Genomic DNA, 18,335 nt, shown 5'->3' with positions numbered 1-18,335 from the left:
TGATTTTACAGATGAGGAAAGTGAGGCTCAGAGAGGCTAAGACACAGAATTAGTAAGTGGCAGAGCTGGAATTCCACCCGGTGGACACCGAAGCTCTTTTCATCCTCCCTGCGGTGCTCGGAGGCAGAATTCGCCAGGCTGCCCTATGAGAACTCAGGCACAGGTGATGGTTAAGTAGTGTCTTCTAGAAGTTGAGTTCCCAGCCTTCCCATAGATCCCCCCATTGGCAAAACTAGCCTCTTTAACCCTTGCTATCTCACACGGGAGCGCGGGGAGCTGGGGTGCTGCGACACATCCCAACTCCAGCAGGCGGCGCTGTGAACTAGAAACCATTCCCAGCGTGGGCGGCGCGCGGGGAAACCCGCGGGGTGGAGCCACAAGGAGCTGCCAGGGAACCACGCGTGGGGGCGTGGCCATCCTGGAAGGAGGGCGTGTCTGTCACTCAAGCCCCGCCCCCTCTCCAGGCCTCCTCTCCGAGTGGGCGTGTCCCGAATTCTCTCCTGGAGAGACACGCGTGGGCCGCTCCCCTCCTGGAGGAGGGCAGCGGAGAAGGGTGAGGGTGTCGCTGGCGGCCCCTCCCCGTGCGGGGCCACGTGGCGGGCTCGGGCCGAGCCCGGGGGAAAGAACCCGGCCCGTGGGGAGGTGGGGGTACCGAGGCGGCGCCGAACCCAGCCGAGAGCTGCGGTTTCGGAGCAGAGAGGCGGCGGCGGCGGCGGCGCCGAGAGGGAGGGCAGGAGGCAGACGGGCGCATGGGGCGCCCCGGCCCCGCCGGCAGCGCGCCTCCTCCGGCCGGACCGCGCTGAACGACCCCCCAGCGCCGCGCCTCGAACCCGCGCCCCGAGGCCATGCCGGTCATGAAGGGGTTGCTGGCCCCGCAAAACACCTTCCTGGACACCATCGCCGCCCGCTTCGACGGCACGCGTGAGTTGGGCGGAGGCTGGGGCTGGGGGTTCGAACTGGAGACCAAGTCTCCTTCGGCGCCGGCGCGGGTCTCTTGGATGTGATGAGACCCAAGGCGAAGGGAGAGTGGAGTTGAGGGTCTAGGAAATCCTGAAGCTGCAGTAAAGGAACAGGACTGGGAGCGCTCTGCGAAAGGAGGAGGGGAGAGGGCCAAGAGTGCGGGGGACCAACGTTGGGGGTGTGACTGGAGGCAGGAAAGGCTCTTTGTGCGGCAAAACGGAGGAGAGGCCTTGGGAGCCGCCCACTCCTGGACAGAGCTCTGCCGGGGGCGTGCATGGGGGTATCCGAGACGCGGAGGTGGGACTAAGTGGCCCAGGCGCTGTGGGGTCTACTCCCAGACAGCTCCAGTATCCCCTTCCCCCAGAAGAAAAAAGAGATAAAAGATCAGACTTTGGCAGGACCTAGCTTGGATTAAGGTCACGAGACCCCAAATCATGGCACGTCCATATTTGAGATAGGTGAGGCTGGAGGTGGGGGTGGTCCTTGTGACGGAGGGAACTCCCTGCTCTCCCACCCCAGCTTGGGTTCCAGGTTCAGCACCTTGGACAGCCACATTCCTCCTTCCCCGCCTCTTCTGCCGCCATTCCCTTTTCCTATTTTGGAGCTGAGAGATCTCTTGCCCTCTTCGGGCCAGTGCCTGGGATCTGGAAGGTGGGGGGAGCGGTACCCGAGGGCGGAAACCGAGCCGCCGGGGCCCTACCCGCCTCTCTTCCTCTCTCCCCCCCAACACCTCCCTTGTTTCCATAGCGCCCATCACCGGGGCAACAGGCCCTGGGATGGAAGAAGGAGGCTGCTGCCCAGGGCGCAGTGCCTCCCAGGCACCCTTAGTGTCCCCATCAGCCGCCCCACCCCCAGACACTCACCTCCCCTAGCGCCCTGGGACTGGTTGTGTCTCAGGCCCCTTCCCTCAGCTAAGACTGTGTCCCTGGATGGCCCACAGAGCCTCCCTGTGGCCTCCTACCCAGGAGGGAGCCAGGTCGGGTTCTGCTGCTGGGGTTACCTGAGCCACAACTTCATTGCCTAACCCTGTTAGACTTTGAGCACTGGGGACAGACCCCCTGAAATTAGCTAAAGGGATGCTAAAAAGAAGACCTTTCCTGGAAGGCAGGGAATGAGGATGCTACTCATCACTATCTTCCTCCTCCAACAAAGGAGATTTGTGAGCCTGGAAAAATCTCTGCCTTTTGGTTTCCTATCAATAAAATGGGTGTGATATCACTAGAATCTCTGCCCTGTCCACTCTCTAATAGGATGACAGGACAGCAGTTATGATGTGCTTTGAAAACTGTGCGAATGTGGGGGAATCATTTCACCTTCTCAGTGTAGCACTTCCTATGCACCAGGACTTGTTCTCCCCAGGTAACCCATGTAACTCTCACAACAACCACGTGAGGAAGATATGTTTTCCCCCACTTTTCAGATAAGGAAGCTGAGGCACAGAAGAGTTCATTAACTTGCCCAAGGTCACACAGTCAGTAAGTGGCAGAGGTGGGGTGCTGGAGCCCGTGCCCTTCCTCACTATGCTAGGCTGCCTCCTACGGTAATAGCTTACCAGCTTAAAGGCAGGGGGCAGACCGCATGACCTCTTGGGGTTCCTTCTCCAACCCCCTAGTAGTCCCTGTCCCAGTTCCAGGCCACCCTTAAGTCCTCGTCCTTTTGCCTGTCTCTTCTTACTCTCATTTCAGAATATCCCAAAGGGAGATCCAGGAATCACATGGAAGCCTCAGAAGCTTCTGTCTCTGTGACCTCTGACCACAGCTTGTGGGAGGTACTGCCTACCTGGAAGCTGAGCTCCCCTCCTGGCCTTGACCTGACCTTGACCTCTTCTTCCCACAGACAGTAACTTCCTGCTGGCCAACGCACAGGGCCCACGGGGCTTTCCCATCGTCTACTGCTCCGACGGCTTCTGCGAGCTCACAGGCTACGGGCGCACCGAGGTCATGCAAAAAACCTGCAGCTGCCATTTCCTCTACGGTCCAGAGACCAGTGAGCCAGCCCTGCAGAGGCTGCACAAGGCCCTGGAGGGCCATCAGGAGCATCGGGCTGAGATCTGCTTCTACCGAAAGGATGGTGAGGGGGCCTGGCCCGCCCTGCAGCCCTGCTCAGACCCCCAGCCTCACCCAGAGTCCACCTGGCACAGTGGAAGCCTGGGTGCTGGTCCCCACACTGCCACAAGCTGACTGTGTGAGACTGAGTGCATCCTTGACCCTCTCCGGGCCTTGGTTCTCCCATCTGGAAGGTGAAGCAGCTGGCTGACATAATCTCTGGGGGTTCTTTCTAGCTCTAAACCCCTGCAAGCCCTTTGACTGTGCCAGGAACCAAGGGGGATTAGGGGAAAGGAATGCCATAGGCTGCTCACCACCACCACCACCCCCATCTCTCCACACCTACAGGCTCAGCCTTTTGGTGCCTCCTGGATATGATGCCCATCAAGAATGAGATGGGGGAGGTCGTGCTTTTCCTCTTTTCGTTCAAGGACATCACCCAGAGTGGAGGCCCAGGACCTGGGCCCCCAGGAGGCCATGGGGACAGTAATCATGGTAATTGCAAGTCTGGGGAAAAGGCATGAATGGTCAGAGGTCCTCACCCAAGGTCACAAAAGACCTCTCCCTACCCAGCCTCATGAGATGAGCCCCCATTTATCTCTGTACCCTTTTTCCCAACAGAAAACTCCCTTGGCAGGAGGGGAGCCAGCTCGAGACTTCGATCTGCCAGGAGGCAGAGCCGCACTGTCCTGCGCCGACTGACTGGCCACTTCAGCCACCGGGGCCAGGGAGGCATGAAAACCAATAATGTGAGTCCCATCTCCACCCCAACATCTCCTAGCCTTAATTCTGAGGCACCCTTGCTGTCGTCTCCCTGTTTCCCTGTCTGTCTGGTCTCCCTCCAGTGGCTTGTTCCTCTGTCTGCCCATTTCTCATGTACGACTCTCTGCTCTATCCCACGTCCCCTCACATCTTCTTCCATCCCCGTCTCCTTTGCTGCCCTGTGATTGACATTACACTGCTCTGATGATGTTGCAAGGGTGGGGGCTCTAGCAGAAGTTACATCACCTACCTCTGGGTCATTGGGTTACATTGTGGGGGAGTGAAATCACAAGCTGTAGTCCTAGGGAGAAAGCCCCCATTGGGGGTGTGGCATCTAGCCCTGTATCCCACTCCTAGGATCCTGACAAAGCCACAGGATTGAGTCTCCAACTCTTGGTATAGTCTGTTAGGGCTACAGGGAATGGAGTGTGCCATGCCAGCTTCCCCTCACCTGTGGGATATACCCATCCTCTACTGGGCCCCCAGAACCCAAGAGGAACTTGAGGGAGAAGTTAGTGACCTCTCAAGCTAGGGCATGTGCCTGATTTGTCATAATCTCCTTCTCAAGCAGGGTGAAGGTCAAGGCTTATAAATACCCCCCACAAAACATGACTGATTCAGAAGGGGGCCTGAGCAGTAGCTCGGCAGAGGAAAGAAGTGTCAGGTGCCAGCCCCTAAACCCTCTCCCTCTTCTCGTGGTTGTGCTTGCAGTGCCCACTCACCCTTCCCCACCCCCTGCCTCTCCCTCCCCCCAGCTTTGGCTCCTCTTTCCCCCAAGTGTCCCCAACCGCCACCCCTCTCCCCTTAGAACGTGTTTGAGCCAAAGCCATCAGTGCCTGAGTACAAGGTGGCCTCCGTGGGGGGGTCCCGCTGCCTCCTCCTCCACTACAGCGTCCCCAAGGCTGTCTGGGATGGCCTCATCCTCCTCGCCACCTTCTACGTTGCCGTCACTGTCCCCTACAATGTCTGCTTCTCGGACGATGATGACACCCCCATCACTTCCCGACACACCCTTGTCAGCGACATCGTCGTGGAGATGCTCTTCATCCTGGGTCAGACCCTCTGCCCCATATACCCTGGCGGGTGGGCTGGAGGGACCCACTCACCCAAGCCTTGCTCCATCCTGGGCCTGCAGGACGCATGCATTTAGAGCCCATCCATTTCTGGGTCTTTGAGTCCTAATAGTCTGTGTGCCGTCACCCTCACACCTGTAGCCTTCAGCCTTTAGACCTGTTCTCCCTAAAGACCAGCCAGAAGCCCAGTGTGTCTTCCCCATTCCTGCCTCCAACTCCATTCTGGGTCCTCAAGGCTTGTTTCCGGCTTACCCAGTTCCTCGGCCCTTTGGAGTTCTTAGACTGAAGCCCCCTAGTAACAGCCTCTTGCACCCCCAGATATCATCCTGAACTTCCGCACCACCTATGTGTCCCAGTCTGGCCAGGTGGTCTCTGCTCCTCGTTCCATTGGCCTCCACTACCTGGCCACCTGGTTCTTCGTTGACCTCATTGCCGCTCTGCCTTTTGACCTGCTTTACGTCTTCAACATCACCGTGGTGAGTGACCTCCGTCCCCCCATGCAGCCTAGCCTCCCAACTTCAGCACAGCATCTCCCCAAACCGAGACTCAGTCCTTCCCATCAATCCATCTGCAGTTGGGCCGCCCCGTGGCTTAGCTGTTAAGTGTGCGCGCTCCGATACTGGTGGCCTGGGTTCGGATCCCGGGTGCGCACCGATGCACCACTTCTCCGGCCACGCTGAGGCCGCGTCCCATATATAGCAACTAGAAGGATGTGCAACTACGACATACCACTATCTACTGGGGCTTTGGGGGACAAAAAGGAGGAGGATTGGCAATAGATGTTAGCTCAGAGCCGATCTTCCTCAGCAAAAAGAGGAGCAATAGCACGGATGTTAGCTCAGGGCTGATCTTCCTCACAAAAAAAAAAAAATCCATCTGCAGATATTTGTCAGGCACCTGCTATGGGCAGAGCCCTAGGCAAGATGCTGAGAAGGAGCTGAGAGGGTCGGTGCTCTTGGGGAGCTCAGCTCATAATCTCTGAGGGAAGCTGAGAGAAATGAAAAGCTAACTAGGGCTACCAAAGCGGTGTTGGTCTGATGCCAAATGAGTGGTACTTTTCACATTTTTATTTAACAAACAACTGATGAGCATTTAGCTGTCTGCAAAGCACTGTGTGGGGCATGGTCACTGTGGGGAAAAGGCACAAGGATTCCGCCGCCAAGCACTAAGCTGGTGAGGGGGCAGGACTACTGGAGGGGACAGCAGGAACAGAAGAGGTGAATGGAGTGAAAGATGGGGCCCAGGTATTGCTGCGTGGGGGCCGGGCACAGAGCAGCTGACCTTGGAGTTCCAAGCTGGAACGTGCGTGTGCGTAAAAACGATCTGAAATCTGGCCAGCGCCTGGGAGGCCAGAGCACCCCAGTTGGGCAGAGGCTACAGTGGCCTGGGAAGTGTTCCTGAGGGAGGAGAGAGTAGAGCCAGACCTTAGACAGACAGTAGGATCTGGCTGGCAAGAGATGAGGAGAGAGCATTTGGGGAGAGCATAGTAAGCCAAGACAGGGAGGCAGAGGCTGTGTGGTAGGTTTGGAGGCAGAGAGCCAGGCCCATGTCCTCTCAGCTCCCTGGGGACTGCCTGGAGGTGCCCTGAGTGGTCAGCTTTGCACCCAGGGGGCAGATAGTAGGTCTTCTCATGTCCAGGGTGAAGGAGTCCCACCCTGTGTCCTGAGGCCCCCTCGGTTGTTGGGAGGGGAGGTGGAGAGCACTTTCCCTGTGCGCTCTCTCTCTGCCACACTTAGCTATAGCGGGAAACCACCTACACGCAGCCGGATTTAACTAGCCGCCAACGGGCTGTGGGCCTCTTCTCCTGGCTGTGTACACGTGTGTGCACGCTCCCACACACGTGCATGTGTGTATGTCTGCCCTGAGGCTCTGGCCATTCTGAGCGGAGCTCCCCACCCCTCCCCATGAGTGCACTCTGACCCCTGTGCCCACTCGGCTGTGTCAGTCAGGCAGACAGCTGTCCCTGAGGGAGAGGGAGAGCTGCAGAGAGCCCCTGTCTCTCATCCCAGGCAGTTCCCCCTTCTCTGGTACCTTCAGGAGCACTTTATAGTTTACTAAGTAAGTTCTTTCACACATATCATCACATAGAAACCTCGCAGTAACCCTTCAGGGCAGATTCTCTTATCCCTCTTTATCAGAGGTAGATGCAGAGGCTCAGAGAGGTTAACTGGCTTGCTGAAGGTCACACAGCTAGCAGTGGAAGGCAGGAGAAGGAACCAAGTCTCCAGACTTCTAGTCTAGTATTTTCAACATAACACCTTGCTTCCCAGGACACCAGGGTACCTGAGTGGATGGTCTGGCATAAGGGGAGACGAGGAGCAATGCTGGGGCTGTAGGGAGGCAGAGCAAAGACAGAGGATGAGTGGGCACTGGCAGAGCTGTGGACTTGAAGGAGCCAGGCCTGGGACATTCTGTCCAAGGAGAAGGAGAGGAAGGCCCTAAGGGAGTGGGGCCTAGGGGCAGGTGACTAGCGGAAGCCCTGAAGGGCTCAAGTTTGGTGTCAGGAGCTCTGGGAGCTGGGGGCAGGCATTAAGCCCTGGAGAGGGTCCATGTGGGGGAATCAGGGCTACCTCCTGTCCAGCTCCTTTACCTAAAATTAGAGAAAATGACATGAGGCGGCTCAGGAGGCATGTAGGGCCAGGGCTATGGGGGATGCTCCCGGAGGCCCCTGGGAGGACAGTGAAGGGCCTTCATACCAAGTGCCCAGGTGCTGCCCCAGAGCCCCCAGCCCTCGCCTCCAGGCTGCCCCCACCCATAGTAGTGAGCAGATAAGCCCCCACCTGCTCCTCATCTCCAAGACTGGAAGGGCTAACTGAAGCATTAATAACCACAATGAAAACAGTCTAGTGGTAATATTAGCTAACATCTACAGGACCCCCACTAGCTCCATCAACCCCCACCTAGCCCCACAAGGGCTGAGACCTCGCAGCCCAGGCTCCCGCAGTCCTGCTCTCCTTCCCTCAACATTTCCGCAGGACCTGCTCATCTGCAGCTGTCCCACAAGGGGAAAGGTCCCTAAACCTTCCCCAGTCCTCAAGGGGCGGCTCCCATCCCAACTGCTGTCATCACTAACAACCAGCTCTTATCTGCAGCCGATCGTGCCTAGGACAGTGGGGGCTTTGAGGGGGGCCAGAGATGATCTGTTTGTCCCCCTGCCTCTGACCAGGACTTGCTCCTTCAGCCCATGGTGCTAAGAGGCAGTAGAGCACAAAATAAACTTTGGTGTCAGCCCAGATTTGAGTCGCAGCTCCATCATTTCCTTGGTCTGTGACCTTGAGCAAGTCGCTGGCCTCTCCAAGCCTTAGCTTACTCATCTGCAGTCTGGGAAGGATGATAACTGGACTGAAGGATAGGTTATTTTATGAGCATTACAAATACTTAGCCCAGTGCCTGACACATACAGTAAGCACTTACTAAGTGTTAGCCATTATTAGTGTTAGTATTAGTCTCTCCCCTCAGCATTTGTTGGTCACCTTCTCAGGACAGCAGGGATGTTTTTCCTGCTGCAGCTTCCCCTGGCTCCAGGGCCTCTGGTGGCCAGGCCCTGGGAGGGGCCGTGGGGGCCGTGAGGCTCTGAGGAGGTGCGCCTGCTGACAGCCTCCCTGCCTCACTCCCACAGACATCACTGGTGCACTTGCTGAAGACGGTACGGCTGCTGCGGCTCCTGCGGCTGCTGCAGAAGCTGGAGCGCTACTCCCAGTGCAGCGCTGTGGTGCTCACACTGCTCATGTCCGTCTTTGCACTCCTTGCCCACTGGATGGCCTGTATCTGGTATGTCATCGGGCGTCGGGAGATGGAGGCCAATGACCCGCTGCTCTGGGACATCGGTGAGCCACCGACCCCAGGCTTTCACGGACCACTCATCCACCTGCCCTGTCCACTCAGCCCCCAAGTAGATGCCTCCACCAGTACTCACACCCACCACCCCATAACTGTGCTGTTCATCCAACAAACATGCACTGAGCTCCTTCTGGGTCAGGTGTGGGAATACTGATCTGAAGACAAGGGCTCTGCCTGGGGGGGACCTCACAGCCTAGCAGGGGAGCACAACCAGTGACAGGCAATCAAAAGACAGTATGGGAAACACTGGTGGTGGGGAGGGTGTTTTGGGAAGAGGGAGCAATACCCCCGCCTAGATCCTTTCAGGGCTCCCCACTGCCCTCTAAATAAAGTCCACACTCAGTCCACACCCGATGTAGTCCTGCAGCCCTCTCTGTCCCCCTTGGCTTCCTTTTCTCCCATGCCCCTGTGCGCAGCCACACTGCCTCCCTCCAGCACCCCGGACGTACTCTATCACTTTGGCCCTTGAACATGTTTTCCTCTCTGGAATCCTCTCCCTTTTGTCTTCCCTCCCTTCTTCACCTAGGCGACTTTTCTATTCCTTGTAGTCTCAATTGAAATGCTCTGTGCTAAGGAAGCCCTTCAGGAACCATATGCTGCCCCCTGCCCCGGCACTGGGTTGGCTCCCCTATGCCGTGATGCTTCCTAGCACACTCTATACTTCCCTTTTAGTAGCTCACCTCCCGCCTGTAATGATTTATTTCATGTCCCTCTCCCCTCCAGACTGTAGTTTTCCAGGGCAGGGAGAATGTCTGGCTGAGTCGAGTCCCAGCACCCTGTGCACAGGAGGTGCTCACTAAACTATTAGAGAGTGGAAGGGGCCCCTGAACAGTCAGCAGTGTGGGGAATTGGTAGCCTTGGACTGCAACTGTAACCAATTCACCGTGGGGAGGCCCTGTGGCAGCCTGTGCGAACCTCCCCTGCCTCTCTAAATACCTGCCCAAGGTCAAGTGCAGGCAGCTCAGGGAAACCCAGTTCTCCACCGCTCGTGCAGCGGGGCTCCTTGCATTCCTCCACCCCCAGGCTGGTTGCACGAGCTGGGCAAGCGGCTGGAGGTGCCCTACGTCAACGGCTCCGCGGGCGGCCCGTCGCGGCGCAGCGCCTACATCGCTGCGCTCTACTTCACGCTGAGCAGCCTCACCAGCGTGGGCTTCGGCAACGTGTGCGCCAACACCGATGCGGAGAAGATCTTCTCCATCTGCGCTATGCTCATAGGCGGTGAGGCCGGGCCTGTGAAGCCCCGGGGTGGCCCTGCTAAACCCAGCGTGCAGATGGGGAAACTGAGGCCCTGAGAGGTCAAGGTGTCCACCCACGTCAAGAGTCATGCATTCATTCCTAGATGTTTTCTCAGCATCCACTGCACACTGGCCCTGGGGGATGCCACAGACAGGCGTGGCCTCTTGCGAAGGGTTGGGAAACCCAAGTTCATGACCTAATTTGCGGGGGGGGGGGGTGCGACATGAGAGGAGCATCAGGTCTGACCCCTCTCGAAACCACCCTCTATCCCCCGCCCCACCCCAGCGCCTGGCAGCAGGTAGACACGCCCTCCCCAGGAAACCAAAGACCCCGTCCAGGGCAGGTTGGGTTTGGGAGCGGGCGAGGAGGCCAGAGGGGTGGCCGCCCCTGACCGCTGCCCGCTGCCGCCGCTGCAGCGCTGATGCACGCCGTGGTTTTTGGGAACGTGACGGCCATCATCCAGCGCATGTACTCGCGCCGCTCGCTCTACCACAGCCGCATGAAGGACCTCAAGGACTTCATCCGCGTGCACCGCCTGCCGCGGCCGCTCAAGCAGCGCATGCTCGAGTACTTCCAGAGCACGTGGGCCGTCAACAGCGGCATCGACGCCAACGAGGTAGTGCGTGCGGCTCCCCGTGCTCAGTGGGGAGGGTGTCGCCGCCTCTCCGGAGTTGGAGTGGAGGCACATGGGACCCAGGGAGGCGAGGTGCTGTTCACAAGGGCACCGGCCCACCCAAATTCAAATCCCTTTTCCTTTGCACTAAAATATGGGAACTGAAAGAGTGCTCAGGCCTTAGCTAATGCCATGCTCCGTTCAGCCAACATTACCCCGCACCTGCTTTGGGCCAGCCTCGGTGCTGGACACAGGGAGCTCAGAGAGGATTACACTCAGCCCTTGCCCCCAGGGAGACACCAGCCTGGTGAGGGAGGCAGACAGGTAAACAAATAATTACGCAGTGAATTCCCTGTACTGGAGGGATGCTGGTGCAGTGGGACCCTCATTGTGTCTAGGCCTAGAGGAGTCAGGGAAGGTGGCACAGAAGAGGGGGCATCGTGAAGGACAAGAAGGAAATTGGCCTGCTACGGGAAGGTCATTCCAGACAGAAAGAGCAATGAGAACACAGGTCCGGAAATGTTGACGCAAAAGAGCAGAGTGGGTTCAGGGAACTGAAATTAGTTCAGTGAGCCTTCAGGAATGGGTGTGTGAGCTCTGTGGAGGGAGGAGGGAGAGAGAGGTGCACAAGATGGGGCTGGGGAGGCAGGCAGGCCCAGCCCATGGATGGCCTTGAATTTAGATTTTATCCTGCAACATTTTTAGGCTGGGGAGTGGCCTGATGGAATCTAGGAGGCATTTCTGAGAGCAGGAGCTGGGGGACTTGGTGATCAGCTGCTTGCAAGAGAGGAGCTCAGAGTGACTCCCAGGTTTCTGCCTGGGGCAAAGGGCATGGAGGCCTTCCAGGAGAAAGATTAGGCTTAGGGATAAAAATGAGAGTCCAGCATTGGGCCATGGTGAGGGTGTGGTGCCAGTGGGAGATCCAGGAGGGGTTGCCCTAGGTAGTTGAAAATACAGGTCTGGACCCAGATGTAGGGCTCTGGGCTCACAGGGAGCAAGGAAGCCATGGAGCTGGTTGCCATGGCACAGGGAGAGTGTGGAAAGTGAGAAGAGAGCGAAAGGGCTAGTCTGAGGAAGAGGAGCCTGGGGAGGAAATGGGAAAGGAGCAGTTGGAGAGGTGGGAGAACAGAGGGAGAAGTCAACAAGCCACAGTGGCCCAGGGGCTCCATAAGATGAGGATGGCACTGTGAACATTAAGTTTGGCCCCTAGGAGGTCATTGGTAATGTTCAAGGTCTAGTGTAACCCTGCATTTTACAGATGGGGATACTGAGGCCCAGAGAGAGGAAATGGATTGTCCAAGGTCCACAGGGATTTAGGAGCAGAGCTGACTTGTAGTCTCCTGACTTCCAGTTGAAGGCTGACCCACCAGGGATGGTTCTTGCATGTGTGGGGTTGAGTATCCAGGACACGTGTGAGTGATCAGTGTATGTAGCCACAGGCAGTGGACAGACAGAAGACCTAGTCTCTGACCCAGAATGTGGGTTGGGAGGACCACACACAAGCAAAATTGAGGTTAGACACACAGAAGTCTTCCTGAAGGCCAGAAATGGGTAACTTCAAAGAAAAGGGCAAGTTGGAGCTCTCTTCTTGGAGATAGCTCAGTACATTTGTAGAACTCAAGTAGCAGCTGCAGGGGGATGGCCAGAATGACCTATGCCCCTTATGCAGTTACTGCGCGACTTCCCAGACGAGCTGAGAGCTGACATTGCTATGCACCTGAATCGGGAGATCCTGCAGCTGCCGCTGTTTGGAGCAGCGAGCAGGGGCTGCCTGCGGGCCCTCTCCCTGCACATCAAGACATCGTTCTGCGCTCCGGGCGAGTACCTGTTGCGCCGTGGGGACGCCCTGCAGGCACACTACTATGTCTGTACCGGCTCGCTTGAGGTGCTCCGCGACAACATGGTGCTGGCCATCCTGGGTGAGGACCCCACCACCACCCACTACCTACCCCAGAACCTTGCCCCCCCCAGGCCTTGGGAGTGGCCAGGAATCTAGGGACTGGGATACCCCCAGGAGATATCTGGAATTCCTGCTGAGGAGTACTCTTTCTTGGTCCCTTCACTCTACTACCATCCCCTTTTGACCATTCCCCTTGGACTGTCCTCTAATCCCATTGGCTATCCCTTGACCCATCAACCCTTTCCCAATGACTGTCCCCTAACTCAATTGATTCTTTCCCATTGCACCATCTCCCAACTCCATTGATTTTTTCCCATTGACCCTCAACTCCATTGACCTTTACCCTTTAATTGACCCCTCTGGCCATTCTTTATTGATCATCTAATTCCATTGATCATTTCTCCAGCCTTACTGACATCCCCCATTGACTGTCTCCCAACTTCACCAGTCATTCTTCACTGACCTTTTCTGAACCTATTATTTCCACCGATCTCATTTTTTTTTTAAGATTTTATTTATTTATTTTTTTCCCCCAAAGCCCCAGTAGATAGTTGTATGTCATAGCTGCACATCCATCTAGTTGCTGTCTGTGGGATGCGGCCTCAGCGTGGCCGGAGAAGCGGTGCGTCGGTGCGCGCCCGGGATGCGAACCGGGCCGCCAGCAGCGGAGCGCGCGCACTTAACCGCTAAGCCACGGGGCCAGCCCCACCACCAGTCTCATTGATTGACCCACCTTCAACGATCCTTTAAACACACTGACCATCCTTCAAATCCACTGACCACCTCCCAATGATATCCTCTTGGTCCCCCTGCCCCAACTGACTGTCCCCATCCCTTATCCACAGGGAAAGGGGACCTGATTGGGGCAGATATCCCTGAGCCGGGGCAGGAGCCTGGGTCAGGGGCAGGCCCAAGCTTCGTGCTGAAGACCAGCGCTGATGTGAAGGCTCTCACCTACTGTGGCCTGCAGCAGCTGAGCAGCCGAGGGCTGGCTGAGGTCCTGAGGCTCTATCCTGAGTATGGGGCTGCCTTCCGGGCTTGCCTACCCCGGGACCTCACCTTCAACCTGCGCCAGGGCTCTGACACCAATGTATGTAGACCCCCTATGGCCTCCATCTCCTCCAAGGTCCCCTCCTTCAAAGCACACCTCCCCCAGTCCCAGAGAGAGCCTCATGCATCTCCTTCCACCCTGAAAACATCATCTCTCAACCCCAGGCACCCCCTTCCATTGCCCCTTCCATGCTTAACATCTTCCAACCCCACTGACCCTGCTCCATTGGCCATCACCCAAGCCCATGGACCATCTCTCACCACCTCTACTTCCAACTTTACTATCCTATCTCCTGCTGGTCACCCCTCAGCCTCAAAGGACTCTCCCTTTGGAAACAATCCCCCTCGTGTGCTTCTCCTCTGTTAAGTCCCTCGCTGGACCGGGCACCATCCCCTGGGGCTTCCTCTTCTCCACTCACCAAATGTTTCCTTTTTGGTTTAGGCTCTGGGCCAGGTCTGCAGTTTACACCTTAGGCCTTTGTCTTTTACTGCTTTTCAGACTGATTTTGCCACTCAGGATTTCTCTGAGTCGGAGTTGGAAGTATCTCTGACTCAATTCCACAGAAAGGCCCCACATTCTCAAACCCCACTACACTGATGGGTGGGACTAGGAGGTGCTGCCCCCTGGGGCGTGAGGAGGTGTGAGTCAACTTGACCCCTCTATGTCCCCGCAGGGCCTCAGCCGCTTATCCCGGTCCCCTCGCCTCTCCCAGGTAACACTCCCTTCCTGGGTGGGGTTGAGGTTGCATGGCGGAGAGGCTGCGAGTAGGGGCACTTTTCCTTGGCTCCTCAACTGCAGGGAGAAGGGAGAGGGGATGGGGAGCAGCAGCCTCCAGTGAAGGTCCTTGCTTAATGAAGGGCCTGTTGTTCACTGTCTCGTGACATCAGCTGCCCCCTCTGCCCACAGCCCCGCTCGGAAAGCCTCGGCTCCTCATCAGACAAGACCTTGCCATCCATCACAGAAGCCGAGGCTGGGGCAGAGCCTGGGGGTGGTTCTAGGCCCCGCCGGCCCCTCCTGCTGCCCAACCTCAGTCCAGCACGGCCCCGGGGCTCCCTGGTCAGCCTTCTGGGCGAGGAGCTGCCCCCATTCTCAGCCCTTGTGTCCTCCTCTTCCCTGTCCCCATCCCTCTCGCCTGCCCTGGCTGGCCGGAGCCACAGCCCCTCCCCTCATGGCCCCCACAGGGGCTCTGCTACCTGGAAGCCCCCCCAGCTTCTCATTCCCCCACTGGGAACCTTTGGACCTCCGGACCTCAGTCCCCGGTGAGACGCCAGCCTCCTCTGCCTTCCCCGTACCCCTGCTGGCTTCCAGAACCTTCTCTGGGCTCTGTCCCCAGCATTCCAGCCAGTGCTCCTCCCTGTCTCTGCCCCCATCTGCCCACCCCACCCTTCCTGATCCGACACAGCTTGCAGCCCCACCCTCTTTGACACTGCTCCTCCCCAGCATCCTGGCAGTGCTGCCCCTATTCACTCTCTGCTGCTCTGCTCTGGCCCTTTCCCTCTCCCCACGGGACTGATGACCACTGCCCCTGTCCCAGGATAGTGGATGGCATTGAGGACTCTGGCAGCACAGCAGAGGCCCCTACATTCCGGTTCAGCAGGCGGCCTGAGCACCCTAGGCCCCGCTCGCAGGCCCCGCTTTCAGGTAAGGGCCAGCAATGGACTTCAGCTCACAGTCATCTATCCATCTGCCATTCATTCACGCATGCATGCATCCATCCATCCATCCATCCATCCACCCCATATGTAGTGAGGGCCCACCATGTGCCAGGTGCTATGCTGGGAATACACAGATAAAGCAGACCTGGCCCACAATCTTAGTGAGCTCCCAGTCTAGTGGGGAGTTCTTTGGTGTTCAGACACCAAAGAAGCTCCATGCCTAGGAGTGGGGATGGGGGGAGGGCCTGGGGAAGTTATAGGGCCTTGAAACCAGCCTGAGGAGTTTGGGTTTCCCATCATCCTGACCCCAGAGCTTCTCTCCTCTTGTTCTCTGCCTGCCCAGGGACAGGAGGGGGCCCAGCCTAAGCTACTCCCTGTACTCACCCTGCATCCCTTCACCCCATCCTGCCTGCAGGGACCAGGCCCAGCCGGGAACTGGCCACTGAGGCCGAGGAGGTGAAGGAGAAGGTCTGCAGGCTGAACCAGGAGGTGGGTTGGCGCTGGATCCTCCCCTCCAGCATTAGAGATTATCATCTTGGGATCAGAGATGTGTGTCATATAAGAGCACTTCAGGGTTTGGAGTCAGAGTCCTGAATTCAAATATTCACACTAGCTGGGTGACCTTGGGAAAGTCCCACAACGACTCTGAACTTAAATTTCCTCATCTAAGGAAATAATACGTTCTTCCCAGAGTTGTGAGGAAGAAATGAGAGCGTGCACGTGCCTGGCCCAGTTCCTGGCGCACTATAAGTACTCAGTGACTGTTGCTTCCCCTCCTTCCCAGCTGGCTCAGGTTGTCCAGCCTGAAAAGAGCGGCTCTCCTCTCTCCACCACTGTGGGATTCTCTCCTACAGGGACCCGCGCCCCACCAAGTCACCTTGCTGCAGTCCTTTCCCTTACCCCAGCCCTGGGCAATGAGTGCTAAGCAGACATCCAGGGCTGAGGACAGGGAGGCTGAGAGGCCTTCAGCCCTGTGGGACCTGGACCCCAATGTCTGAATCCTGGTTGGGAACAGCCCAGATCCTGTATGCTGAGGCCCTGCCTCCCCTCCTCCTCAGGGATCTCAAAGATAACACCACAGCACAGCCAGGCCCAGCCCTTGGGAGAGGGCCTTCCCTGAGTTCTGATAAACATCAGGCATCCCAGGGGGCAGACCTGGGCTGGGCGGGCCCTGGGCCTGGGGGTGGGGCCAGTCCCTGCTTCAGCCCCCAGTTCGTCTAGGCCAGTGATTCCGGAATTTGAGTGTCTATCAGCAACTGGAGAACTCGTTAAAATGCAGACTCCTGGGCCTTGCAGAATTTGGAATGTCTGGGGTGGGGCCCAGCAATATGCATTTTGACAATGTTCTCAGTTGAATCTGTACTCCTTGAAATTTGAAAAACACTGAATAGGTACATTTTTCTACATCTTGTAAAAATGGGGGGGAAATAGCAATAAGTGCTGTCCCAAATCCTTTTTGGAAAGAGGCTAGGGTATTTACATCTAGACAAAAATAACCCCTGCCTTGCCTTCTTCTCGGGGTGGCCATGAGCAGAGAGTAGTGTGAAAGAGCTTTGTAAACTATAGAGGAGGGTGCACCTAGAAGGATGGTGATTGTTGTGGCACCTGGGAAACCATTTGATGTGTTTTCAACAGATCTCCCGTCTCAACCAGGAAGTGGCTCAGCTTAGCCAGGAGCTTCGACACATGATGGGCCTGCTGCAGGCCAGGCTGGGTCCCCCAGGCAACCGAACAGCCTCAGCTTGGCCCCCAGACCCTCCTTGCCCCCAACAGAGGCCTCCATGCATCTCTCCCTGTCTGTCTGGACTGCCACCTAACCTCCAGGATACTACTTTTGCAGAGGTCCACTGCCCGGCCAGTGTGGGGACAGCAGAGATGGGGGCTGCACCCCCTGACCTGAGACCTTCTGTACTCTCCCACTACCCCTCAGAGCCTGACCCTCTGGTAGCCTCCCCAGTGCCAGAGGTCTCGTCCCCAACCCCAAGCCTCACGAGGCATAGCTTCCGGTCCAGATCAGACACTTTCCACTGACCCCGGCCCCAGGCCCAGGCCTGTCTGGGGTGGGCATTGCTGCCTGCCATCCAGGGAGGGGCTGGGCCCCTTGGCCTTCCACCTTGGGTCATCAGCCACCAGCTGGTCTGGTTGGCTCTGGATTCTCTGGACTTTTTAACAAAGCCTGGTCACTTCTGACCCTGTTCCCTTTCCCAAACCTTCCCCTACCCTCCTCCTCTATGAGGGGAGACACCTGAGGCCGTGGAACCCAACAGGCATGAGCTGGACCGTGGTGCCCATTGGGCTGGGCAGATGAGATGTCCTGCTTTCTCCCCAGGACCTGGAGGCAGGTAGACATGGAGGAGGAAAAGGGGATGGGGAAGGGCCCCAGATCCAGCTGGGAAATGAAGACTGAGGCAAGAGTAGGCAGGATCTTGATGTCTAGAGCAAGAGGGATACATTGCAGATTCCATTGCAGAGATAGCTTAGTGATAGTATGAGGTCTTCTGTCCTAGCCGCTGGGTCTCTGCTGGAAACCTTGAAAGCCGTGTTGCCTCAAGAGGGGTAGGTTTGGGATCCTGACTGGCATTTGAGCAACTCAAGATTTCTTAGGCCTCCCACTATCAGCCCAGGCTGGAGAGGCTCACCTCATCCCATAGTCCACACAGGAAACAAACTGATGACCCCCAGATATGTATTCTTTGGTTCTCACAGTGTTTTTTTCAAAATATGAATGAGTTGCTGACATTAAAAATCAGGAGAATTCACATAAAAATCCAGATATTCCAAATTCTCTAAAAAAATTTGGGAGATCTGACAACCCTGGGCCAACATTCCACCCGGCAATAATCAGCTGGTGTTGGGTGCCACTGTCCTCTTTAGATGGGGCCTGCATTCTCCAGTTCTTTGCAGTCCCCACGCTTTGATCATCTCTTGACACCCAGCTAGCTTCCCTCATTTGAATTCTTTGTCTGGTCTCTGTGGGTATTTGAGCTCGCAGTCTCTGACTTCGAGTGTGCTCCCAGGTCCCTGTGCCCCAGTGGGTGCTTTTTGGGCCCTGCAGTGTATATTTCTACCCCCGGCCTGGGCCTGTCAACATTATCGGTTTCTGTCTCTCTGCAGGCTGTCACCAAAGGTGTCTCTTCTGCTGTCAGCAACTTGAAACAGTCGCAGCAGCACTCCCTATCCCTCCCCCACCCCTAGGCCTC

General features: G+C 57.0%; 1 protein-coding gene across 1 annotated transcript; it reads left to right on the top strand.

The window, feature by feature from the left end:
* Positions 1–845: 845 nt before the first annotated feature.
* On the top strand, positions 846–17,166 carry KCNH4 (potassium voltage-gated channel subfamily H member 4). The gene is made up of 16 exons (XM_058559412.1): positions 846–921; positions 2,797–3,030; positions 3,354–3,500; positions 3,627–3,754; positions 4,576–4,819; positions 5,159–5,316; positions 8,460–8,667; positions 9,704–9,898; positions 10,333–10,532; positions 12,199–12,448; positions 13,275–13,519; positions 14,154–14,192; positions 14,387–14,739; positions 15,015–15,121; positions 15,551–15,624; positions 16,771–17,166. Exons 1-16 carry the CDS (start codon positions 846–848, stop codon positions 17,164–17,166), a joined length of 3,054 nt encoding a protein of 1,017 aa, XP_058415395.1.
* Positions 17,167–18,335: the final 1,169 nt, after the last annotated feature.

This window comes from Diceros bicornis, chromosome 18 (genome assembly GCF_020826845.1).
Source record: "Diceros bicornis minor isolate mBicDic1 chromosome 18, mDicBic1.mat.cur, whole genome shotgun sequence".
Lineage (NCBI taxonomy): Eukaryota > Metazoa > Chordata > Mammalia > Perissodactyla > Rhinocerotidae > Diceros > Diceros bicornis.
This window is presented reverse-complemented; position numbering and strand designations above follow the sequence as displayed.